The sequence below is a fragment of the Haliaeetus leucocephalus genome, unplaced genomic scaffold (genome assembly GCF_000737465.1).
Source record: "Haliaeetus leucocephalus isolate CR32 unplaced genomic scaffold, Haliaeetus_leucocephalus-4.0 Scaffold137, whole genome shotgun sequence".
Taxonomy (NCBI): domain Eukaryota; kingdom Metazoa; phylum Chordata; class Aves; order Accipitriformes; family Accipitridae; genus Haliaeetus; species Haliaeetus leucocephalus.
In genome coordinates this window covers 2,298,500-2,325,105 of record NW_010972573.1, presented here as the reverse complement: position 1 = coordinate 2,325,105, position 26,606 = coordinate 2,298,500, and the positions used below count along the sequence as shown (strand labels likewise).

General features: G+C 40.3%; 1 protein-coding gene across 2 annotated transcripts in view; it reads left to right on the top strand.

The window, feature by feature from the left end:
* Window positions 1-26,606, top strand: part of PIGN (phosphatidylinositol glycan anchor biosynthesis, class N) — a 111,241-nt gene that overhangs the window by 17,004 nt on the left and 67,631 nt on the right. For both annotated transcript variants that reach the window (XM_010585984.1, XM_010585985.1), the window contains exons 3-8: window positions 3,922-4,043; window positions 5,164-5,262; window positions 10,078-10,184; window positions 16,820-16,944; window positions 18,165-18,295; window positions 22,182-22,298. In XM_010585984.1, coding sequence (XP_010584286.1) covers window positions 3,922-4,043; window positions 5,164-5,262; window positions 10,078-10,184; window positions 16,820-16,944; window positions 18,165-18,295; window positions 22,182-22,298 — 701 coding nt within the window. The remainder of the gene's footprint in view (window positions 1-3,921; window positions 4,044-5,163; window positions 5,263-10,077; window positions 10,185-16,819; window positions 16,945-18,164; window positions 18,296-22,181; window positions 22,299-26,606) is intronic.

Genomic DNA, 26,606 nt, shown 5'->3' with positions numbered 1-26,606 from the left:
TAGAACTGTTGGTCTTTTGCACCATCAACAAGGTGTGAATGCCGTAGTGGCCCCATCACTAGGGGCAGTGATGGGTAGCGGCTAGGAAAGAGTTATAATGGATATTTTTGCCCTTCAGCATTATCACGCCTATCTAGAAATAAAAAGTTAAACCATGTATTAGCTTGTCCAGTTGGGGAAGCTTGCGGTTTTGCTGTCTCTGCTTTACCTTGTTTGTGGAGTTACAGACTTGCTATTTCAAAATCTGTAGAAGTAAAAACATTGTCACCTGTGCTGAAAGTACGTGGCTGAATGAAAGGGAAGAACTGCCTTGTAACAAGCAAAGGTGCTGGTAGGTCACTGAGTGGAATAAAATGCCAGTAGAGGATTGAAGTGCCATCTCTCTCGTTGTCTATCAATCTGCATATAAATACACATGTGTGTGACCATATGTATGTGAGAAATGATGAAAAGAGAAAACGTGGCATGTCATGCCTTTTGAAAGGTGTAGGGCTAGGCAGTCCAGGGCATGTCTTCAGCTGTATTACATTGTCGTGGCTTAAGCCCGACGAGTAACAAAGCACCATGAAGCTGCTTGCTCACTCCTCCCCACTGGCCCCAGTGGGATGAGGAGGAGAAAATATAAAGAAATGCTCGTGGGTCAAGACAAGGACTGGGAGGGATCACTCACCACTTATGGCCACGGGTAAAAGAGAGGCTCAGCTTGGGGAAGAAACAAAATCAGTTTAATTTACTACCAAAGACAGTGAGAAGTAAAACCAAATCTTAAAACACCTCCTGCCCCCCCCTTCCTTCCTGGCTCAACGCCACTCCCGATTTCCTCCACCTCCTCCCCCCAGCAGCGCAGGGGGACGGGAATGGGGGCTGGGGTCGGTTCCTCACACCTTGTCTCTGCCGCTCCTTCCTCCGCGGAGGGAGGACTCCTCGCTCCTCCCCTGCTCCAGCATGGGGTCCCTCTCACAGGACACAGTTCTCCATGAACTTCTCCAGCGTGGGTCCTTTCCGCGGGCTGCAGTCCTTCAGTCCCAGCCTGCCCCAGCGCGGGCTTCCCCAGGGAGCGGCGGCCATCCTGGGGGGCCTCCCCCCCCTGCTCCGGCGTGGGCTCCTCTCTCCCCGGCTGCAGGTGGGCATCTGCTCCCCCGCTCCCCTCCGTGGGCTGGGGGGGACAGCCTGCCGCCTCACCGCAGGCTGCGGGGCATCCCCTCCTCCTCACTGACCTCGGGACCCGCAGAGGGGTTCCTCTCCCATCCCAATCCCCCGACTCGCTGGGGGTTCCCCTCTGAAATCTGTTCTCCCAGAGGTGCTACTGCCGTCGCTGATGGGCTCGGCCTGGGCCAGCGGCGGGTCCGACTTGGAGCCGGGGAAGCTTCTAGCAGCTTCCCACAGGAGCCGTCCTTGCAGCCCCTCCCCTGCTACCAAAACCCTGCCACACAAACCCAAAATATATATATACTGCTACAATTTCAAAGCAAGAGGCTCAGCGTTTTGTCACCAAACCTTTGAGCTACACACCTTCTGTAAGTTAACCTTGTGAACAGGTCGACAAGATCAGGTGTTGGTTGCTGGAAGTGTTTCCTTTTTTATTCTGCCAAGTTACTGCTGTCTAAGCTTTACTTTTTCAATAATATTAACCCAAAGTATATGTAATTTAATATAAAGTTCACTTTTTTGCACATTCATTCCTAAGTGCCAAGTGTTCAGTCCCTTATCCACTTTATAGTAGCAGTCAATGTAACAGCCAGATTACTTGTCTCATCCAGGTGGAGCGCTTTGGGCACTACTGCGTTGTTAACGAGGAAAGATTATTTTTAAATGAGCAAGAACCATTCTTGTAGCAATGTGCTATAAATAGAAGCAAAGTTTTAGTAGGTACATAAAATTAATAATAAATATCCATTAGGCTTGGAGCAGATTGTTGGCTGATATATGCCCAGTACCTAGTCTTTTCTCTTACAAATATTCTTGAAAAAAATCTGGTTTTCAGCAGTGTTGTGATAGCTGTGAGGGGCGGTAGGTGGTCTGAATTGCTGTGGTGGTGGTGGTGATTTTGGAGAAGATGTTTTCTTCCTTGCCTGTCATGTTTCAGCAGTATTACTATATCATATTCATCATTGTTGTTATGGGTAGCTAATGTTTATACTGTCAAGGAAATTATTTTTTTACATGGTTCTTCTGAGTAAAAGGCTTTGAAATCATTCAAAATAGCTCAATGTATTTTGATCAGGTAAATGACAGTATTTGGCTATATTTTTTTTCTGTCTGGTATGTGTTATTGTTGACTTCAGATCCTATGATACAGCCCCACAAAAGCAAAGGTAAAGGATTACTTTCCAACTCAATAGAAATCACATTCTAATTAAAAGAATTTCCTACCTGTTGTGACAAGTGTGAGGAGGGCCAAAAGCGTTTTATTTTTGTCTTAAATCTTCCACTAATGCTAGTGCAATGCATTTTGATTGGAGTCTCCAGTGAGAATAAATTAGAAACCACTTTAACTAATACTTAAATCCTTTTTTCAAATTAGTACTTTTTTTAGTACAACTTGTCTTAAACCCTAGCTGAAATGAGAGGTAGGAATAACATGTCAGAATGCTGTATCACCTTTTACAATTTTCACTGTGATATTTGGGCTCTTCCAAATAGTCCTGTGAGCCTTCAAATAGGCCTGAGAATGTGAGGTCTAAGATTAATTAAAAAAACCCCAACAAGCAAACTGTGAATCCTGCAAGCTTAGAGTGGAGCCTGAAATTTAGGTTGTGTTTTGATTCTTATTTCATTACTGAGAAATATATTTAGAGCAGAGTGTACAGATCTTGTAATTAACAGTTGTATAAAATCTCTGATAAAAATAAAGTTACAAATCATGAACTTAGACTCTACTTGGGCTAAAACACATCAGAAAAAAATATAGCAAGTTTTGTAGCTTATATCGTGAACAACAATAATACAATTTCCTGATAGATTTGACTCTTAAAAACTGCTCTGAATTTGTTCAGAAGATTCTGCTGCTTTTTTCCTACAAGTTAGTATAAGGTATGTCCTGGTGTGTTTTGCGTTCTTTCTCCCCTTGCTGTGACAGTGGGCAGTGAATCTTTTTCTTCTTCCAGAAGATGGAGACAAGAAAACAGCATATGGTAATGTTCACTGCTTGCTCTCCGACAGGCTCCAGCTGTTCATATCCTCAGCAGACAAGAGTAGTTTATGATGCTGTTCCTTACACCTGGGCTTTGTCCTCTATTTTCTTTGCTTTTTATCTGACTGTTGTATGTGCATAATCCCTAGACAATTTATGTATTTCTGTATATGTGGTGAGAAGGTATTCTCCTTTACTTCAGTGTCATTGCAAAAGATACAAGGTTTACTTAAATTTTCTCCATGCTGCTGAAATGATTTGCACCTTCTATTTACATGGTTTTTAAATTCACTTGATGCTGGCCTCCAATATTCAGCACAGATGAAGGCAGACATGGTCACAAGAACTAATTATAATTGAGCATATTTAATGAGTAAGAGAAGATTGAACTAGACACTTTCAAGCTAAATGGAAAGAACAAAGAAAAGTAACACCAGGCAGAAGCGATCTGTTGGGGGGGGGAAGTAAGCTATAGCAGAAAGCAGCAGAAAAAATAGTACATTAATTCTAAGCATATTGGAACATCAGCTAAACTCGTCTGTTTGCAGTCCTGATGGGCCACAACAGTAATGTTCCCTGTGGGGTGTTATAATATAGAACTATTTGCAGGTTAATGTTCTGCTTGTTTTGCAGGACAGCAGGCGGTAGTGAAAATCTGCTTTAGTCTGGGGTTTGTTTTTTTTTTTTTTGCATTTCCTGCCTCGCATCTACCTGTCACTCTTTTTATCTGCAATTCATTGTACTTTAAAGAAGTCATAAGCATTAACTGCCTTGTATCCTGTTTTCAGGAGTATTCTAGAGAATAATGGCAGCTGGGGAATCTCTCACACCCGGGTCCCAACGGAATCCAGGCCAGGGCACGTTGCACTTATAGCTGGATTTTATGAAGATGTCAGTGCAGTTGCTAAAGGTATGCTGGTCCTAAAGCTTTGAACACTGTCCTGCAAAATAAGGTGTTTCAGTGATGTGCTGCACTTCTAGATGATTATTGATAAATACCTGCATAGTGGTTTGTGTACCAAGATTATGTGGAAAAGAATAATTTTGGATGGATTTCCCACTCTTAATATTGATAGCTATGAAAATATTAACTTATGAAAGCTATTTTGTAACATGGTAAAATTCAGCACCCTGAGTCTAAAAGCAGAAGTATTTTATCGCGTGACCTCTTCATGTAACAAGAGTTTTTAATTATCATTTGGGATATAATGGGAGATGGCTAAGTAGATGCTGCAAACAAGAAGTGAACTGCAGTATCTTAGCTGAACCATTGCTAGGCTGAGTTGGAGAACCAGTAGCAAGATAAAGTGAAGACCGCAACTATGTGTTTTGTCCAGAGCTAGCTGTTAGTGCATGCTTTGTGGTTAAAAATGTGGAACAAGCCTTCGCATTACTGACTTGATCTTTTGTGTGGTCCTCTGCTTTCCCCAAGGCTTCCAGGCCTGAACACTTGTAATGTTGTGTGTTGGTTTTGGACAGGGGAGGTAAGAGGAATTACTTGGTCTTGTCCATATTCCTAATCAAAAGGTTCTTCCTTCTGACATCTGCTACAAATGCAGGAATTGCTGTTACGAGCATCTCTATATTTCTGTCAGCTGCCTTGTCATGGAAACAGAACATCTTGAAGGTTTTACTATGATGAGGTGGAACGTGACTGCTGGAAATATGTTATATGTGTGTGTAATTTATTGCCAAAAATGCCAAGAACTGAGTTCAGACAACAGGGGATTTAGAATTCAGGAGAATTTTAGCTGTTTAGAAGGTAAACCAGCTGTGTGTTTTGTCTGTTTGAATCCCTGCATAATGAGATTGGCTTAGGTTTTCAGCTCACTTCTTAATGAATGGGGGACTAATTGCAAATAGAGGTTGAAATAGAAGTGAAACCAAGACTCACAAAGTGGAGTTCATTGTGAAATAATAAAAAAAAAAAAAGAAAAAAAAAAACCCAAAACATTTCACATGGGCTATCAATCTTAGCAGTCAATGAGATCTGGCAACTCCATGTAAATCCAGGTATGTTTGTTTAACAGGATGGAAGGAGAATCCAGTGGAATTTGACTCCATTTTCAACGAAAGTAAATATACTTGGAGCTGGGGAAGCCCAGATATTTTGCCAATGTTTGCAAAAGGTAAGGTTTAAATTTTGTGAATCTTTAACACATAGTTATCAGGTAGTAAAATAGAGACACTTATAATTTTTGAGTTAGAGAAGAAGGTGAATGAAGTATTTCCAGTTTGTATATTTGTGTATACCTGATTTCTAGTTTGTGAACTCAAAACTGGGTGGAGAAAAAGAAGCAAGCTTTTAAAGAGGATATCCTTATTTATTACTCATCCATTTAAGTAGGCCTTACTTAATTCTTAGGCCTTAATTCTATCAGCGTACTAAAGGAAACACAGCCTTAGTTAAAAGAACCTAATATTTTTTCTTTGAGGTTCAAAGCTGTTTGCAAGCCTGCAGCTGGGTTTTTTCTTCCTCTGCATGCAGCTCCCAGTGAGTCTGGTGATAGAACTGTAGCCATGCTTTTTGAGTGTCTGAGCTGGAGAAGTAGCTTATTGTGGGTTATCCTTCTTCTACTTCAGAACAATAATGTGTAAAGGGAAGAACTATATGCACGTAGGAACAGCCTGGTACTATTCCTAAAGCTGAGGTCTTTTCCCCACGGCATGCAGTGTGTTAAAGTCTTGTCAGCCCGGTGCAATTGGTCTTTGAGCATACAGACATTGCTGAGCAACACTTCAAACGTTTAAAGGATCTCCAAGTTTAATTCTGTTTTGTTCTTGGAAGAATGAGGGCATATACACCCTTTCCCATAATCTCAGAGTAAAACAGACTGAAGTGATAAGGGGACAAGCTAGGGGCATATGCTGCTGTTCTCTTCTAAGTATTGGCATTGACAAATCAGAAAAATATGATGGGCAGGATAGGAGTGGAATCTAATATTGGTTTAGAAAAAGTGTACCTCATATTTCTCCTGGTGATTCTTGAACTTTTTCTGAACTCCAGTGTCTTCCCCCTCTCATTCTGATATTCCACACACACACACGCCTCTTTCCTGTTCTTTGCTTGATCCTCATAAATTTATGGTAAGCTGTAAAAATATCTCCTAATAATTTCCCATGACCTCAGATTACAGCTTGTGTTTGGGAATATTGTGATGGTGGCTGGGGAGAGGGGTAAGGTAGTACACTGCCCTGCACAGATTATTTAAATTTTTGGAGATACGTTCTTGGAAAAATATGTGGGGAATTCAAGAGTTTCCCAGACCCTATCCTTCTATTAGTTTTGTTTGAGTACAAAGATAAGCAGAGGACTTGGAAGCAGCTTTGATATTATCTGGAGGGATGTGCAAGGGTAATTACCATACTGTTGCTGTGTCTCTCAGTATGGCTTGTTTTGAGTGACATCAATAATGGAGCTTTCTTTTGCAAGGGGAGGGAAATCCCTCTAAATTGAGAAGGGTTTAGTGCAGCACTGTATCTGAGAAGTAGATGCTGTATGGGAAAATTAATTACAGTTTCTCATGATAGAAAGGTAGATTAACTTCTTTGAGTAGAAAAAGGTATTTCCCCTTCTTCCAAAGAGGACAAGTTTTATAATACAGAAAGGATTTTATAATACAGAGTTTCCAAAGATGAGAAGTTTTATAATACAGAAGGGAATAGAATCAAGTGTTTGTTCTTTAACTCTACTTTTACAAAAAAGCCAAAAAGGAGATAGGGGAGCATAGCTTACTTTCACTCCCTCTTTCTATGTTGCAAATCAGTGATGTCACAGGACTCTTCTTGAATGTATTTTTATCATGCCAGAATGTTCAGAATTTTATTAACTGTTTCACTGCTTTCATTGGATGATGCATAATGAGTATGTAACACCTGCTGGGTTTTGGGAAGGAGAGAAAAATCCTTTGTTTCCTGTTATTATCTATGTTCTTCAGGTCCTTTTTCTGTCATAAAAAAAAAAAATTTCAGTGACATGGTTGAGGATTCTATAGAGAAGGTAAATAAAATGCTCACAGATCTCTTTCAATATCGAAATAGATATGCATGAAATCTAAATTTGTCTCAATGACTGTATGATTAGTATTTTAGTCTGAGAAAATGTCCAAAGTACCTTTGCAACTGGTGTCCAGTTTACTTGCATCTTAAGCGGGATTAAAAGGTGTTAGTTTCTAGTAGTTAAATTTACTTAAGCTCCACAAATTCAGTGTGCTAATTTTAACCTTATTTTCCACGATATTTTTAGATTACAACCTTGAAATTATCTGAAAATGATGTACTTTGAAAAAGCCTATTTTATTTCCAGAATGCTCCTTAAAATTTTGAGTATTTCTTCTACACTTGCCAGAATTTGATGTTTGACTTGAACAGTCCGGTCCTGTTCTGTTTTGTCAGGGGCCTAGGTTGGACTATAATCCAGTGTATTAAATACCATGCTGAAAAAGGAGCTGAGGCTGTTGCTTCTGTTAAGGGAAGTAGATATTAGTCCTTTGCACCCAGATTGCTATTTGTTCCACAGGTTCCCTTTCTCTCTCTTGGAAACTAGCAGCAAGGCTAGGGTTATTGTTTAGCTTGAGTATGAAGAAGGGTATCATCAAAACCATGGGGACAACTGGGACAAACCTTTGTCAGGGTTATTCTGGACAGACAGACCTCTCAATCTGCTCTTCTAGTTCCATGTTCCTACAGCGTGCCAAGAAAAATGCAGAATTTCTCACTTCCTCACCTGGCCGTGTTTGACAGCTCTCTGATGCCCACACTCTGTTGGCTCAGCTCAGTGTCTGACTGTCCTTGTGCCTTCATTCTTTTTTCCCCTCTTTTGTGCATGCAAAATTAGCTAGCAAAAGTCTCTTGCTGGTCTGGGCTCTGACCCATGAAAGGCTTGTCAGACACAGTACCTGCCCTGCTAGCAGAATGAGAGCTTTGCTTTGCACAGGATGTAAATCTTATTGTAAGAGGATGATAACGTGATCCTTGATCCTAATATTTGAATATTGACGTTGAGGACAAGATGATGTACCAGGCAAGCCTGCAATAGGAATACCTGGTGTCTGGTGTGGGAGTTGCTGGCACCTTCAGTTATTTCCCTTCATGTAATGGCAGCACAAAACCCAGTAGAGCTCTGTGCTCACTGTTGAAGGATGTTTTCATCCCTGGATTACTCCTACTTTGCTATCCCATCTTTGCTTCCTCATCCCCAGACTTAAAGAAACTATTGGGCACACTGTTGCTTGCCACCTCTCAAGCAACAGAAATAAAATAATATTTTGTAACATTTTGCATAGTAGGATTTCTTATTTTAAAAACAGTCAATTATTTTATAAGCTATGCAGGCACTCCAAAACATTCCTAGTATGGCTTAATTTTGCCACTGTTTCTCTTCAAAGCAATGCAGAGTTGGGTAGGATGGTTTTTTTTGCTCTGGTAGAAATTAGCAATGGGTAAGTAGTAGATGCGTTCCTTTGTCCAGTCTGCAAAGTGCATGCTTTCGTTTGGTTTCTTTGGTGTGGCACCTCTCAAAGACAGGTCTTCTCAGGTTTCCTGTGGCACTGCAGAAAAACAGTACTCTTCCCTCCTTAGACTATCAGTCATCCTGACAGTGATGGCCAGGGCTTATTTCTTCTTTTGAACTCATTTATCCACCAGTTGGAACTCCTGAATTCACTTTTTAATGTCTGGGAGTATTTTCTTCCTTTTCTTTCAGACTGTGAGAACTGCAGCAAGTGTTCTGGGTTATAAGTAGTAGTAATGTCTCCTGGGGAGCAGGGGGGAGCTGCACCAGAAAATCTGTGCCAGCTTTCATCTTCCTGGCCTGAAATACCTGTATCCCATGTGTGGGTTTGGACATAATCTTGGTTAAACAGCTCCCTTATACGGGGATGTTAGTTCATTCACAAGCCTGGAAGCTTACAAAACTGCATTATATAATCGTGACATCCAGCAAATGAGTTATATTCTCTCTGGCCATCAACTGATTGAAGAACATTTTCACCTCTGGGGGTTTATGTAGTCACAGTAGAAACAGCATCCCCGAGCTGTAACAACTCAGCCATTGACTGAATTATTTCATTAAACCCCACCTAACTTCAGATCTTTCTAGGACTTCAGAAGTTTACTTTCTTCCAGGTCTTCATCTGTTTTCCCCTCCTCTCTGCTTTGCTTTCTTGACAGTGAGTACAGAATGAAATTGCCTTGTCCAGATGCTGTGTTTTCGCATCAGTGGCCCTCATGTTGTACTTTATGCCTGAACATAGTCCAGTAGTTCTCCCTTTTTGTATTTTTAACCCAGGTTTTAAAGATGCAGACTTTGAATATTGTCTTTTGAAGTCGCCCACTTGGCTTTCGATACTGCATTACCTCCTAGAATTGATGTTGTACAGTAACTAAGTTACATCCCTCCTGTTGCCTTCCTTATATGTGATATATGATGTTTTCCTGTGTAAAAGGCTTCATTGATAGGGCATTGTCTTGTATAATTCAGTTCAACAACCAAAAGCTAAGTATACTTTCCTTAACCATGCCCCCCCCCACCCCAAACCATGTGTGTTCAAATAAGACTCTTAATGTGTAGCTTCCTCTGTTAGAAGTTTCTCAGTGAACTTCCTTGTTTCAAAACTAAATTCTGTTTAATTTGCTTTAGCTGGCATTTGTCCTATTCCTAACTGCTTTTCCATACTTTATTTCCTCACCTGAGCATACTGGATAACATTTTTCCTCATTCCTCTGAGGTGCTGATAAGCTAATGAGTTGAAATGGTATCTAGGCTTCAAAAAACCATAAATTATGGAAAGTTTAAAATAAGAAAAAAATTTCTTTGACTTCTTTCAGGTTTGTCACTCTTGATAGGTTTCTACTCCTATGCATTAATATTCATGCATTTTTTACTATGAGAAAAGGAAGAAAACTTTTCTCTGTCTCCTATTCCATCTATATTGTTTTTGCAGGTGCTACTGGAGATCATGTTTATACGTTTTGTTACGCAGCAGAAAGTGAAGACTTTGGAGCACAAGATGCAGCCAAGCTTGACACATGGGTTTTTGATCATGTTAAGGTGAGCAGAGATCTTTTTGTGTTATCTGTATATAAAAAGCACAGCTGGATGTTAACTTTATCACAGAACATGTTAACTTTATCATAGAACTAGAAAGTAAGAAACTTTTGAGAGACCTGTCACTTGGGGTCATAAGTAAAAATTACTTGAATTGATTATCATGATGAGCGTAATGGAAGCTTAGCGGAAGTATTTGTCATTCAATGCTAATAAAAAACCTAACGCTAATAGAAGTACCCTTTAAAAACCTTCTTGGCTTTTCTTTGTCTTAAATTTATGTATAATCTGAAGCCTACCTTAGTGTACTAGAGACCCTTTAAAATCTTGAATGTGATTAGTTAAGGATTTTATAACAAGTATTATGGTGTGGCAGAAATGGTAAGTCTTCATTATGAGAAAGAAGTGGACAATATTATTGACTTAATTTTTGTCAGGCTTGTACCCACTGTAATTATACAGTGTGGCTTGTTCTGATGCACGTAGCTGGCTCCTGACTATCTACTGTGGTTCATGCTATGCTGTGGCTGATGGAGGAGTCATGGTTAGTTTGGGAGGGGGAAAGTGGAAGGGGGGCAGAGGCAGTTTAGGCTCTGAAGCAGTGTAACTTTTTCACGTGGTGCTCTGCTCAGCTGACTTGGGTCAGTGCGGGTTCATGACTGTTGTTTTCTGTGGTGCTGTCACTGTATTAATAGTGCAAGGCACATAGTTTCTGATTGTTCCTTAATTCCTATATTAATGTCATTCCATGCTACCTCACCTGTCCTGGATTAAGAAATGCTAATAGTGGGTATTGGTGTATAAATATCTATATCAGTGGAGCAATTAGGTGAGTTACTTTCTGGATCTCATAACAATGTTAATGGAGTTTAAGACTTAATAAAACTTTTCCCACAAGATCTCTGGGCTGTATGCATTAACATTAGCTAACCAGCATAAATTAAATCAAACCAAAAATAAAACTAAAATTAATAAACCAAAGCAGCATCTATATTAGGAAGCTAAGGGTGGGTGTGCTTTAAATAGTGATGTAGGGTGGAAAAGTTCATTATAGTCTGCTAATTTTCAAAGGAAGTGATTTTCTGAGTTTGCAGGTGAAAAGATGTTTTTTCTAACTGCTATGCTCTCCCTGAATGTGCACTTGTGCCAGCTTGCATTTTGCAATGCATATGAATAATACAAATCAAATTAGGCTGTCAATTACACTTGAATAGCTGTTGTCTTAAAGTTGTACCCTGCTGTCATTTGGAGCTGTGCAGGTATGTGAGGGTGGTACTACCTTTCTTTTGCTTCAAAACACCTAATGGCATTTCTTCTTTCAAACTATAATGATATGTTTAATATATATGTCATTACTGATGACTTTTTCCTTGGAACCAGCACCATTATTTTAAAGACTTATTTTGCCCATCTAAATTTCATACTGTGAATGGATAGCACTTGATTGGCTGGTGTGAAACACTCATTCCATTTATCATCTTTTCAGTTACACATCAGTGATTGTTTCAGAAGCGTGAAACTTGAGGCTGACTGAAACTGAGGTCACTCTGCTATTATAACTCGAATGACTCTCAGCTATGCTGGTGAGATTTTGTATAAGTTACAATGACAATTTGCTGAAATCTAAATTCTGCTTTGCCTACGTTTTTTTTTCCTCCCTTGAGTTTTATTTCAAATATTTAACAGCATATCGTTTAACTCTGGTGGGCAAGGTGGTCCCTGGATTTCTGCCTCTTTAGGAAGTAAAAGACACTAACATGTATTCCCTCTCTACTGTGTAGTCAGCAGGTCCCAATCATCATGAGGGCCACTTGTGGCTTCCTCTGCCCCAAAAAAGATGGGGATAAAATGAAGAATGGCTAGCTAATGTTTGGGCTACTAGTGCTGGCACCTTGAAATTGCTTGTTCTCTTAAAAAGCACTAATGATAACTCAATTGGTGAGGAGATGTGAAATTCTGACTCATTTTTATTTGTATGGATCAGAAGCAAAATGCTTAAATCGTGAGTGGAAGAAAAAAAGTATGATACTTGATAGTTCCTGTCATGTCTGCTCATGGTACAAGGTGATCCTAGCCCTTTCTTGGGACAGAGAAAATTGAGTATAGACTAGATTGGGTAGGGTTTTTATCTGCAGGTGGGTTAATATTCAGTAATTTTAATCTGTGATAATAGCTTGGGAGTGGCTTGGAGATCCAGATGGGTATGTAGTTGATTGACTGAGTTATTTCTGGGGTTTGGGGTGGTTTATTTTGGTGGGTTTTTTGGTTGGGGTTTTTTTATTGAAGCCTTCAGAATAATTAAGGGACTGAGTGTAATTTAGTGGGATGTGGCTCAATGATTCTCACATAAATAACCTTTACCTAGATCATAATTTGAGTCTGTGCTAATGAAAAATTAGGGAGCAAAATACTGGGAGTCTAGGTTAACAGGGGAAAAAAAAAAGGTCTTTTTACTGCATTTCTGATTTTTTAAGTATTTTGTGAAGAACAGTTTTATAAGATTGAACTTTTTTTTAGGTTAAAATAATTAAAATACCAGGAACTCAAACAGACTTGGAGGTGAGTCCCAGTAATGGTCTAACCACAATTTATTATGACCAAAGGGTAGGATACGCTCAAGATATTCAGTTGATGTCTTCTGACTTAAATGGACATGTAGGTGCAGATGGCAAATGTTTCTTTTTTTGTTTTTCTTTTCTCATTTTGAACACAATAGTTCATTCTTCCTTGCCCCTTTCTGCTGGAAGAAGTCCAGACCAAGCCCTCAGACTTGTCCCTTCTGTGCAGGGGGCAGGCCGGAGTCCAGAACTGAATGACATTAAACTTTGAAGCTCTGCAGACAGTGCTATGACCTGATGTTGATTTCACTACAGATAGCTCTGCTCTAGCTAGCAGTACAATGGTTGAGTGATTTATTTTAAATATGCGTCGAGTCTTGTGCATGAGCTTGCTCAACTTGATATAAACCTAGCATATATATGTTTATCCTGCCTTTGTATGTTTATTTTACATCTAAAAACTGGCATAAGTATTTAAACTCTCACATCAGCACAAATCAGCGTGCATAGCTTTAATCAACCGATTTAAGTTGTCCTGGATTTATGTATGAAGGAGCTTTGTGAAAGGAGAAAGTTTCTTTGGTCTCTTTCTCCCTGTATATCCATGCAGTTAGCAACAGTTTATCAGTTCTATTAAAGGATCGTGCTTCCATGGAGGGCTCTGTCTTGGGGGAACAAACGGTCCCCAACAACTTATGTTAAACATCTGAGGAGTCCATATTTTGCTCAGACATCAGTCAATCATGTATTTGCTAGGCCTTCTAGGTAGTCTTTTTTTCTTCTTTGCTTTCTCCCATCCAAGGAGGGAGATGATACTAAAAGATTTCACACAGTTGTAACCAAACTTCTCTTGTAATATTTCAATTAGTATTACATTATAATTACCTTTACAGTTTACTGTGAATGTTTTAATGGGAAACTTATTGCTGATCTTACTAAATTGCATACGAGTTGTAGCCAGGGCATTATTTGTTGTTAGTTGCCAGAAAACCATAGAAAAGTTGCCAGAATCATAGAAGAAGAAGGCTGTAGTGGTTATTGAGTCCAACTCCCTGCATGAAGGAGGTCCTGTTAGAGCAGGCTGCTCAGGCCTTGCCCAGTCAAGTTTTGAGCACCTTCAAGGGCAGAAATTCAACAACCTCTTGAGGACCTGTTCCAATATCTGGCTACAACTGTGGTTTAAAAACTAATTTTTGAAAGTCTTTTTTATCTTACTGGAATTTCCCACATTTCAGATTGTGAGTTTCCCCTTGTTCCATCACCAAGGCCCTCTGAGCAGTCTGACTCAATCTTCTTTTCACCCTCGCGGTAGATAGTTGTAGACAGCAGTGAGATCTCTCCTTAGCTGCTTTTTCTTGAGACTGTAGAAACTGAGTTCTCTCAGCCTCTTTGTTGTTTACTCCCATCCCTGAAACTTCTTGGTGGCATTCATATACAAGAGAGGTAATATTACTGAATACAGCAAATGAAAGGGAAACAGATAAATTTAGACACAAAGATACAGTTAATATATGAGTGGCTTGGAAACTAGTGGTAAGTAGTGGTAGGTCTCAAGTGTTGTGAATACTGAGTACCAAAAAGAAGAGGCCTTTAGCAGGCTACAAGGAGATACAAGGATAGTGCTGGGCAAATAGTTCAGCAACCTCCAGAACAAAGTGAAGTGGTTTTTGCCCTACTGTTTGGTGTCCTGCTTACTAACTCACCGCCTTTATCAGCCTAAGATAACTCCTTGTGGTGAATTTCCCTTTTTTTTTTTCCTTTTTTTCCATAAAACCATTTTTAAAAATTTCCATGGGATAAAGTTTGCTATTTGCTCTGGGAAAAGACGCCACATCTTAGGTTATGCTCATCTTCCTTTTGTTTTCTCTTTCTTATCTAGCCATAGGTTAGGCAAGCTCTTGTGGCTGCTGCTGCTCTGGGTTACGAGATGGCTGGGGCTGGGGGAGTGGGGTGGTTTTGGTACATCGTGGGGAACTCATCTGGTGGGAGAGGAGAAGCTCAGGCCTTACCTTCCTCACAATGGTTTCTTTCACTTAATCAGTCCGTGATAGAAAAATACCTGCCTCCTAATATTGATCTACGAGTTAGCGTTTGATTTTGGGAGTTTCCTGTTTGTCTGTTTTGATGTGTTGTTTCCTTTTATTTAATTAAAAATAAGAAAACAGAATTATACTGTATCCTGCAAATTAATGGTGTGCTCTGGAAGGCTTCTTCAGCCTGTGGTCAAATATGTGCAGGTGGATGGACCTGTGTGGGAAGTGGAAATCTCCATAAAAATAATTATATTGCTATTGAATGTGATTGGATTTTGTTCTTGTATCTTTATTTAAAATATCTCTGGACTTTATCCAAAGAAAATCATGACCAAGAGCTGAAGTTGAGAGTGTGCAAATACTAGTCCATGTGGCTTGTGTATATTCAGGGAGAAAAGAAGGTGGAATTACGTACTGCCATGGTTTCCTGACATGGCTTACTATGATGCTCTTGATGCCAGTTTGGTCTTCCTCTGGGTACAGTGACTTTCATTTACGCAAGGTGTGAGCTTTAGTTTTTAAGAGCTCTGCTGCTGGCCCGGGTGTGTGGTGGACTGATATGTCCTTTGGTGGCAGAAATGGTTTACTGGCTCTACCAGCATTTTCCCTGGACTCTTGTGTGAAATTCGAAGGCGTTTTCCTTTATATTAGTGTACTGAAAGGTTCTCTGGATGCTCTTTGAACTAAAACCCTATTTGACTTTGTTTCCTTGGGCAGTGCAGTTACTAAGGAGATCATGTTGGAATAGCTGTCTGCCTGCATTTTGCATTGCTGTAATATTGCTGGTCTAACACAGAATAGCCATGTCAAGACTTATTCAGTCTGAGGGGAAAATCCCCCCTGGCATCTGCCTCAGGGATGCTTAAGTAGGACATGTGCAAGGGAGATGTATGTTCTGTAGTTCATGTATTTGCAAAACATATCTTGTTTTGTTCTGTTTTAATTTAGTTTCTGCAAACAAGTTGTAGCTTGGTATCTCAGTCCTGCAGAACCTGCTTCCAAAGCAAGAGTATTTGAGACCTTTTCTTCCAGCTTCAAATCGATAAATCAATGGAAATGTAAAGCCATAAGTGGTGCTCAGGAATAGTTCATTGTTGTGATTATACAGGAGGCAAAGAAGGGATGTGTTGTGGTTTTACCTCAGCCAGCAACTAAGCACCATGTAGCCTCTCACTTGCTTCCCCCTCACCCAGTGGGATAGAGGAGAGAATTGGGGAGGAAAAAAAAAGGTAAAACTCATGGGTTGAGATAAGGGCAGTTTAATAGACTAGAAAGGAAGAAACTAATAATGATAATAATAATAATATGACAATAATAATAATAATAATAATAAAAGAATTGGAATATACAAAACAAGTGATGTACGATGCAATTGCTCACCACTCACCGACCAATGCCCAGTTAGTTCCCAAGCAGCAATCTGCCCCCCCAGGCCAACTCCCCCCAGTTTATATACAGGACATGACGTCACACGGTATGGAATACCCCTTTGGCCAGTTTGGGTTAGCTGCCCTGACTGTGTCCCCTCCCATCTTCTTGTGCCCCTCCAGCCTTCTTGCTGGCTGGGTGTGAGGAGCTGAAAAATCCTTGACTTAGTATAAACACTACTTAGCAATAATGGAAAACATCAGTGTGTTATTGACATTCTTCTCATACTGAATCCAAGACATAACACTATACCAGCTACTAGAAAGAAAATTAACTCTATCCCAGCCAAAACCAGGACAGGATGATATGCAGTTATCTGGTATTTCTGCCTAAAGAAACCCAAAACCAAACCAAAAAACCAAAACACACAAAAAAAACCAACAAAAAAGACCCCTCAACTTGAAGAGTGTTGCCTTAGATAATATGAAACTTTGGACTGACTATACTGATGGTAGTTATCCTCCAAGAAGTAAATTGGGAATTAATTAATTTTTCTTTTGTAACTCTAATAACTACTAGTATTTTGACATGAAAACAGCTGCATTTTAGTTTTAATAGGCTGCCTATCATCTTTTTCCATTGTACTCAGATTAATATCTTAATGGCTTATTCCATACAGAGCTTCTTTAATTCTTCCAGAAGCAATCAAACATTGTTCTCTGCACTGAATGAAGAGAAGGTGGTTCTGTTCCTGCATTTGCTAGGCATAGACACAAATGGACATGCTCATCGGCCAAACTCAAGGTAAGTGAGAGATTAAGCATATCTTTCCTATTAGTTTTAAAGGCATACAGTAACTTTAACAGTGCTATTTATCAAGCCTGAAACAAGACTTGTAGTCTTGAGGGTTTCTACAATAAGTTATATATGTCACCACATTCTGGGGTTTTTTGTTTTTAAGGTGTCCTCTGTAGAAGTGACACATTTTTGCTATATACAGTGTGCCTGGTTATACTCCTGTACTCAAGTCTGATTTTTAGCAGATTGTCTTCATTATAGTCAGCACAAAATCTAGAGGATATGTAGGAGATTGCAGTTTTAAATATAAAATGGAAACAGTTCTCAGATTCCCCATGACTGAAATGGTATGGTTGAATTTATAGGCAACAGTAAGCTCAGGAATAACAGCTGCAAATTCCAGCATTATGTCTTAGCTTTCCTTAGGACACTTGAACAAAGAGAAGAGTTTAGACTAACAGTACTCATCACCATTTCATCTTGTAGTGTGTTATTTGAGAACTTGCTTTTCCTCACATGCTTTGAATGTAGGATATTATGTCCTGATCCTTGCATACTTTCAAAATCCTTGCTCTGATTTCCTACGTCATTCCAAAGTTCATACTTGCTGTATGTCTCATGGTTTTTGTTACGAATTTTGGGAGACAGATTTTTAAAACTGACTTTAGCAACAGCAACAAATAGAAAATTAGTTGGCTGAAAGTTAATTGTTGTCACTTCTTCAAAAAATATGCAAATTTTTGCTTTAGCCTCTATTTCACAAAAGTCTGGGACCTGTGCTGATCTGTGAATCATCTCAAAACAGTCCCTGTATGGTGAGATCTTCTTTGCTATTTAGTTACTGGCTTAAAGTAATTTTTGAAATTTACAATTCACTTCTGGGGTTTTCCAGAATTCCTTAGTTTTGGCATTCTCCTTAACTTGCCGGATAGTGATTAAATTATAGTCTTCAATCAGGGACAGGTCAGATTTGAAATACAAACAAACATCCATTTGAGACTGTGGTTTCAGGAACCTTCAAACTGTGCTGTGACAATTTAGTATCTCACGTAAGACTTAGAAGAGGAGAGATTTTACATCTAGGATGCCTTTTCTTAGCTTGAGGTTCTGTAGAGGATAAAGCTGTCTATAATCAAAGGACTGGGCATTATGACCATGGATAACTTGCTTTATACCAAGTGTGAGAGCCACCTTGAATCTAACAACATTTTTTCTTATTTTTCTAGGGAGTACAAGGAGAACATTAAAATAGTTGACGAGGGTGTAAAAGAAATTGCTTCGATGATTGACAATTTCTATGGAAATGATGGAAAAACTGCATTTATTTTAACTTCTGACCATGGAATGACAGATTGGGGTGAGTCTTTTTAAATTTTGAGTCAGGTGAGTTTATGGGTGAGTATCTGGAGTGCAATTAGAGCTCTGTCCCATTAGAAGCTTTGGAGCCCCTGCTTTGATTTGAAATTGTAAGTGTTGCTTGTATATGAAACCCATGCATATTAGGAAATGGTTAATTGGCTGCAGGGGCCCTCATCAGCCCTGGGACAGCTGAGCTGTATATCTGAACAGAAAAAAAAAATTAATAGGGAGAAGCTTAACTCCCTTAGTGGGTGCTAGTAGGGATAAAAAGACCTGAATACCACCTCTGTCAGAGCCCACATGGAGAAAACTGGCCCAAGCAGGAGGAGATTGTGTTATTTGGCTGCCAACAGCAAAGTTGGTCTTGTTCCAGCCCATGTGGGAGATGTAGTTTTCACTTTGGTGCTCTGAAGCACCTGGAAACGGTGGCAAATCTGTCCAGGACCTGGTGAAAAACTGGGGGAGGGGATCTTTTTGCTTTTTTTGGCCTTTTAGGTGCAGCAGAAAGGATGGGACTGCTGTGTGATCTTTCTAGAGGAGGTTGGTGCTGGAGACTAGGTGGAACAGCAGAGAGTACAAAAAGGATAGTGAGCCAGGTGGCCGGCCAGGCTAGTACCCACAGAGGGCACTTGTGAAGGGCATGACCACAGTGGCCAGATGACTTGAGGCGATTTTGGCATAACTAGATTAAGGGCAGATGAGAAGAGTTTACGGTGGTGAACTCATTTAGACAAATTTTTTTCCCATCTTTTTTCAAGAATTTTAAGAACACTCCTGTCCTTGTGTGCAGCCAATGAAAGTGATAAGTCTCTCCAATGCTATGTGTGTTTGTAACTCTTAACTGTGATACTTTTGAACCAAGGATGCTTCAGGCATGGTCTTGGCAAAATTCAGCATCTTACTCTGTGTGTGAAATCCTAAACTTTTTAAATGGAAGGGATGCAGACTTTTTCTGTCATCAGAGATGAAAAAAACTCATGTATCTATTCAAAATCAGCCTAATTACCATCTGCTCATTTGCAGAATAGTCTGGTTTGAATATTATTTACTGTTGAGCTGACTGCCACTTGTAATAAAATTTTAATTCTGGCAATTTTTTTTTTGTCTGTTTCAAGTAATCATTTAATAATTTTTTGGAGCAGAGGTGTGTATATATTTCCTTATATATGCATGATATATGATCATAGTGACCTCAGGATGTCCAACCACCTACTCAATGCAGGATCAGCTTTGGGGTCAGACACAGTTTCTTGGGCTGTATCCAGCAGGGCCTTTAAAACTTCAGAGGATGGAGCCTACGCAACCCCTTTTGGCAGCCTGCTCTGTTGCTTGCCTGCCCTCATGGAGGGGGAAAATGTTTTCTTCATCTGCAATTTGAACTTCCTTTGTTTCAACTTATGCCTGTTATCTCTCATCTTCCCGCTACGCACCACAGTGAGACTCTGGCTCCATCTTCTCTCAAAGCCCCTCGCAGTGGGGTACAGGGAGGATGCTCTGTTACATCCTCCCCAAAGCCATTTCTTCTCCAGGCTGAACAAGTCCCAGTCCCTCAGCCTGTCCTCACAGGACAACTGCTCCTCCACCCAATTTGGGGGCCCCCCACTGAGCTCCTTCCAGATGGTTGATGTCTTTCCTGTACTGGAGGGGCCCAAAACTGGGTCCAATGTCTGGAGGTTGTCTCACAGGTACTGAGTAGAGGAGGATAATCCCTTCCCTGGACTGTGCTTCTGTTAACACAGCCTGGGATGCTGTTGGCCTTCCTCGCTGCCAGAGTGTGCTGCTGGATGTTCTCATTATGTACTAGGTGCTTTGAAGGGGGAATAAAAGGTGACAGGAATAAATCTTCAGGCTTTGAGGACCACTGGTCTGTCATAGTTTTCTGTCATCTCTTTCTGTCTTGAAGATAAAGCTTGATCTTCTGCCAGAAGTGTTAATAACTTTAAAGAAGTTGACTTTAGTGAGTCCTAGAGGGAACCCAGAGATGATGCTTAGGCCCATAGCCAGCAGTCTGAAGGCTAGTTCAGTAGCTTTTTATTTGAGCTTGTAGTATCAGCAACTGCTGCAGTCTTTCAGTTATTTGCAGAATGGGATGTGCACCAGTTTTATAATAAATTAAAAATTAAAAGGGCAGGGGGGACCTATTAGGGAAGAGAACATGTTCTGAACTTGACATGATCAAAGAAACTGTGTTTGTTGGCAAAGAACAACACTTGCTTTCTCAGTCTGACCCCATGGTTTTGCTTTAAGCTGATCTCAGATGGAACTGCTGACCACCAACATAGGTGGTCCCACACCCACCCTCACCTTGGCCACTTGTTCCTGCTACCATCCTGGCACAAGTACTACTGTGTGGTATGCTGGACCAGAGAACAGAAAACTAAACAAAAGCACCCTTTCCCTCCTTTTCCCCTGAGGGGTGGAACAGGGAACTGACCCAGCTGGAAATAAGCTCCCCGCCCCTGCCCCTTATAATTCAGATCAGGCTGAAACCTGGTTCTTATAACAGGGGGAGGGTGGGTACAGCTTCCTCTTTCAGCTGTATCTGCATTAAAGTATTCATGGAGGCAGAGTCTCAGTAAAAACACTGATGGAGCTGGTGGCTCAGCTAAAATGAAAGCTCACCAAAAATTGCACTTTCCTCGGGCAATAGAAAGAAATAACTGATGCCTGGGAGATGGAGAAAGTGCTCTCTCCATCTGCTCTTTTCCCAAGCTCTGCAAAGAGCAGCAGTTGTGCTGCTTTTGAGCCCAGAGAGTGCCTTCCAAGGGATTTCTGAATATCAGAAAATCTTATTGCCAGACCTGTGTGTTCTTAAGCTTAGGGCTGTTTAAAGAAAGCAAAGCTGGCTCTTCAGCTCTGCCATAGTGATTGTTGTACAGCCACAATGCTAGTCCCAATTTCATACCCAATTCTGGTTTGTTTTTGTTTTTTAAAAAAAACAAAACAAAACTGTCCTTAAACCAATGTGTTATTCTCTGTCCTTTGTAGTTATTAAAATATATATGTATACACACACACACAGAGGGAAGAGTGTGTGTCTATGCAAATACAAGGAAAATATATAATCTTGTAGACCATGCAGTGACCAGTGTAGAGTTTGTATAACAATGTCATTCCCTTTGAGATTGGGTTATCTCAGTGCTATGGTACCTCACCCACTGAGTTCAATGACCAGTGTTTCTTTCAAGCTTGTGTGGCTTCTGCTTCAGTGCAGCTGCTGTTGAGACATCATAGTTTTAAAGCATCCTCCTTTTGGTGGCTGATATGTTAATCGGGAGGGAATTAATTTCCCTGGGGAAGGAAGTCATGTTTCGTCAATTTTTAAGGAGTGTGCTACCAGGCTTTAAAACCTTAAAAATGAACTTGTATCACTGGGGAAAGAATGACATTTGCAATGCATATTGTCTCCTGGTTTTGAAATGGAAGTCTAATCCTTATTTGGGGACCAGAGATTAGTTCTATATAATTTTTTGGGGGCACATGCCTAATTTTACTCAAATCAGTCATCCCTCATTTCCATGGGATGCTTAGGATAGGCACATGCATGTGTTTTGAGCAGGTAACTCCTTTACACCTTCAGGCTTTCAAATACTTTGGCTTTAGCTTCTGTATGTTAACAAGTTGGGGTTTTTAATATACAAAGTTACATATCTTTATAGGTTTGACTTAAGAGGCACCAATTTCCCAACTTGCAACTTGAATTTAGCCTTTATTGTTAGTGGCATAAAAATAAGCTATGAAGGTGGAATAGGTTGTCTGTAACAGGATTTTAGTATGCATACTGTAACAAGAACTTAGTACATGTGTGCATAGATATAGGTTTTGTTTGTTTTTATACCATGTGTCTTAAAGTTTACACTTTTTTTTTGTTTGGTGTATCTTAGGAACCCATGGAGCTGGTCATCCCTCAGAAACTTTAACACCACTGATTGTTTGGGGTGCTGGGGTGAATTATCCACAGAAAGTCACGTCCCAGTTCTTTGAAGACAATTTTTTGAAAGGTAGGTAAACTATGAAACTTAAGTGCAAGATTCTGGTGGAAAGGGAGGTGTTTAACTGTTACACCTGTCTATCTTCACTGACTTCTGCTCCATTACAATAAATATGACTTGCTTTGTGTGGCATGGAAAGAAAAGGTGACAGAGTATGCCTATGGAGGATATTGCAAAATTGGGTACATAACATCAGAGTCAGTTTTCTTTTCTAATCATGGAACTGAAGACTTTCTCTCTTTGGGTACAGGAGGCTATTCACACTCCTAAAACTTATTTCCAGAGGAGACTTAATTCTTAGGAAGACTCCCAGAGCTTAAAAGCTATTTGTACAGAAACATGATAAGTTGACATGTCCTAAGACTCTTTTCTAGCTTCACAGTATAACCCTGGGAACTTTGCAGGGCTGTCTTGTCTCACTTCCATCCTTGTGGCTGTTGTGGAAGTGTAAACAGTCTTTCTTAATGAAAACCTGTGAGACTGTACTGTTATTTTTCCCCTTTGTAATTTATTTAAGTGTAAACTTTTTTAAAAAAATAATTTTAATATTTCAAATATATAATGTAATAAATACTGGCTTACTGAAATATTGATGGATTTCTAGAACCATGTGTGATTAAACTGTGCAAGCTCTTCCTCCTTCATGTGCCCAATTCTTATAGTCTGCTCTGTTTCTTAAAATGCCTTGAATTTCTCAGGTTGTTACTTGTGATCGATGAGGTAATGGCTTTCTATTTTATTGGATTGTTTGTCAAGCTACATTAGAGAAAACAGGTGAAAATAACTTCAGTCCTGAGATTTTAACCCCCTCCTGCACTTGAGAAGGTATTTGGTAACAAATTAAACAAACAGGACTTCTCAGATATAGACCATGCTAACATTTCACTTTTTGTGATTAACTGTTACTATAAAATTGCTATAAAACTATAACTTCTCTGATAAAGTTGAAAATGAGTTGTAGAATAAAAAAATAGAAAACAGAGTAAAACCAACTGATTTTGGTGTCTGTGATGGCTGATCTGCTCGACTTCTAAGGATACTTGAAGTCTCTAAGGGTTGATTTTTACAGTTGTCAGTTTTCTTGATTCTCTTCAGCCTTAGTACAAACCTCAGCGTTTGACTTCAAATAATGATGAAAATGGTGTGAGAGCATTTCAAAAAAGATGAGTATTGACCTGGCTTCCAGGTACGCAATAGGGAAAGCTTTTTGGCTATCATCTGTCGGGAAGCGTGTATTTTCTTAAAGGAAGGAATGTGTCTGCATCCTGCTGTGCCTGCTTGATATTTTCCTTCTGATGGTTTAAAAAAACCCAAACCCAAACCAACAGGCAGACAAAAAACCAACCACCCCAAAGCAAACATCAGAAACTCCTCCCTTCATTCTGGACTTGCTCTGCAGCTTTCCAGCTGTCGAGCATGTTGTTGGTCTGTTTAAGACACTATCTTTACAGGTTCTTAATTGCAAGGGATAATCTTTATTGGAGATTTGAGTCTCTCTGAGTATCTTGGGAGTTTGAATCTCTATTTGAGTAATAAGTATCTTCTTAAAAAGTGACTATTTTCTCTATTGTAGTACGTTATAGCTTCTAGTAGGCTATGTAGCTTAAAAGTAAAGAAAAAATTCTTGCTGAAATGGAACTTGGCACTTTCACAGCTCAATACAGTTCAGCTACTCCATTAAGTTGCAATCCCAGATATTTTCACAAAGCTAACATATGAAAGAAAAGATGCTTAAAAGAGGTCTCTTGAAAAGGTCTTTGAATTTGCCTTTCCTCCTCCATACAAATGCAGCTGAAACTGTGCAGGAGAGGAGAGCATTTTCAAGACTTCTTTGTCACTGATGTATGTGGGTCTCTGACTTACATTTGTGATTGCATGCACCAATGTTCAAGTTCTTGCATCTATTGACAATCCTTTTTAATTTCTCCGAGTTAAGAGTTCATGGAAACAGCAGAATATTTCTAATGCTGACAAACTTCTTATGCTCTGTTCAGTGCAAGCAGGCTGTAGGCAGCTTAGTGCATTGTCTCTCTTCTCATCATTGCCATCAAGGGTCGATACCTCCAAAGGCGGTGCCGACAGGCAGGACTTAGTCTGTCCAATTTGTCATGGAAAGATTAATGTGCTCCTTGGATGGCTGGAAGGGCACAGTGTCTGCCCTGTGATGACAGCCTTCTCCTCATCAGTCCCTTCACCTGTGCTCTGCCTTCCCTTAGGCCTGGCCATGCAATCATCTTGGAAAGATTTGTGATGGCAGCCCTGCATCATGTGGGTAATGTGTAGTATTACCCATTTGGCCGTTGACTTTGACCTTTCTTCAGAAAGAAAAAAAAATACAGAGCTGCTCTCCAGCTCCTTGGCACAGGCCCTGCTGGGTGGCCTTGGGGTGCAAGTCCAGAGAAAGTTGTAAGTGAAAGCACAGTCTTCTGCAGCGGAAGGATGTGGGGTGGTTGTTTTCATCGATACACATCCCTGTTTTGGAGGGGGCTCACCCTGCTTTGCCACAACTGAAGGAGCTCAGTGTACCCCTCACTGTTTTTACTTCTGAGGTTTTACGTGAGATTTACTTTGGTTCATATAGCCTCATCCCCAGCCTCTTCTTGAACTGGTGCTTCCCTGCTGTTTCCCCTGGACTGTTTGCATCTGACTGCCCAGTGAGCTGCAGTAAAAGCAGGGCAGGATAAAGAAAGAAAACCCTATCAAGTGAGTGGAAAACTACTGAGCACTGTACAGGAAACCTAGAGACTCAGCTGGAATCGTAAACCAACATGGGCAGCACGTACACCTAAGGCACCTCACTCCCGGGAGTACAACCTGGACTGGCCAGTCTGCAGGTGTGTCCCGGTCCTCGGGAGCTCCTGGGCTCAGTCTCTTATGGCTCCTGGTCTAAGGCAGGTGTCTTCAGCTCTGCCTTTTGGGAATATCTGAGGAGGGGAAGCAGAGATGTAAAAACTTCTAACAAAGCTAGATGTTTCTCTAGCAGAGCTACAGTTTCTTCTTACCTTAAGCACATGGTGTGCATGTAGACAGTTTTCCAACATTTTTCATTGGAAAATATTATTTAAAGGAAAACAAACAATGCATTTATGTAATAGAAATATGGGTGACAGTCTATATCTCTAGAAATGTAAACCCATTTCCTTTTCTGGGAAGCAAAAGGAAGCAAACTTGTTCATTTTGGTGTGGGTTTAACACAATTCATGATTAATGCCGATAATACTTCACCTGCGTTGCCATGGGAGCTTAGTGTAACTGTATGTCTCGCTGCTGTTAAGGTACATGGCTGCTCTTCAGGGTGCTCTTGGGACCAGATAACAGTGGACCTGTACTCAGACCCCCAAAGCTAGCAGTGGTGTGAACTAATTGCTGAAAATAAGTTTGCTACATGCAATACTGCAAATGTAGATGTTTCCTGTCTTGGGCCATTTTCAACTGAGACAGATTTGGATCTGGCACAGACAAGGTGTATTGAAAGATGGAGAAAGGGTGGTATGATCTAGGATTTGAACGCCTCTTTGGAGAAAATAAATGAGGTTGAGCCAGACCTTTGAGCAACGGTTTACTGATATTTCGCATGAAGCCTGTTTCTGGTGCATTTAAACTTCCACTTCATATAAAGCCAAAGGACACTTTTGGGCAACATGGCTACACCGTCAATGGTCTGAGCTGCTAGGTGGACTCCTGCTTCCATCTGTGCTGTTTCTGCAGTGTCATTTCAGCAAGTGGCGTTAGCAGTGCCGTAACTGGCCGGTTTAGCTTTCTGTGTATACTTAGGAAGGTGGCTGTGCCCCTGTTGCTAACATTAAGTTTTGTTCCCAAGTTGACAGTAGGTGCCCCCAACATCTTTACTGCTGTACTTGAGATCTGCTTTAGGTAGGTCATTGACAGTATTTAAAGTACTGTATCAGCAAGTCTGTTTCAGCCCCTGTCATGTTTTCCTGTGTATCTGATTTTTTTTTTAAGCTTGAATAAAAAAAAAGCTGTGTGTTGTCTTTTTTGGGTGTTTTGGGGTTTTTTTTGTTGGTTTTTTTTTCCTGCTCATATTATTGCTGTGGGTAGTGGGGCCGCAAATTTAAACATTAGGAAAAGAAGACGTGAAGAAAAAAAAAACAACACCCTGCTAAGCTCTGTTTCTAAATAACTCTCCACCCCCAAAAAACCCAGGCAATTTCTTCTTTATTTCCTTAGGGGCTAATGGAGAGCAGGAAAATACAGTTTTGAACCAACTTTTTGTATGATGCACCACAGCTTTAGGGGCTTGTACATTTGGCTTTGTCTCTGCCTTCATAGTAGTTGTTCTGATTGCTAAATCAGTGA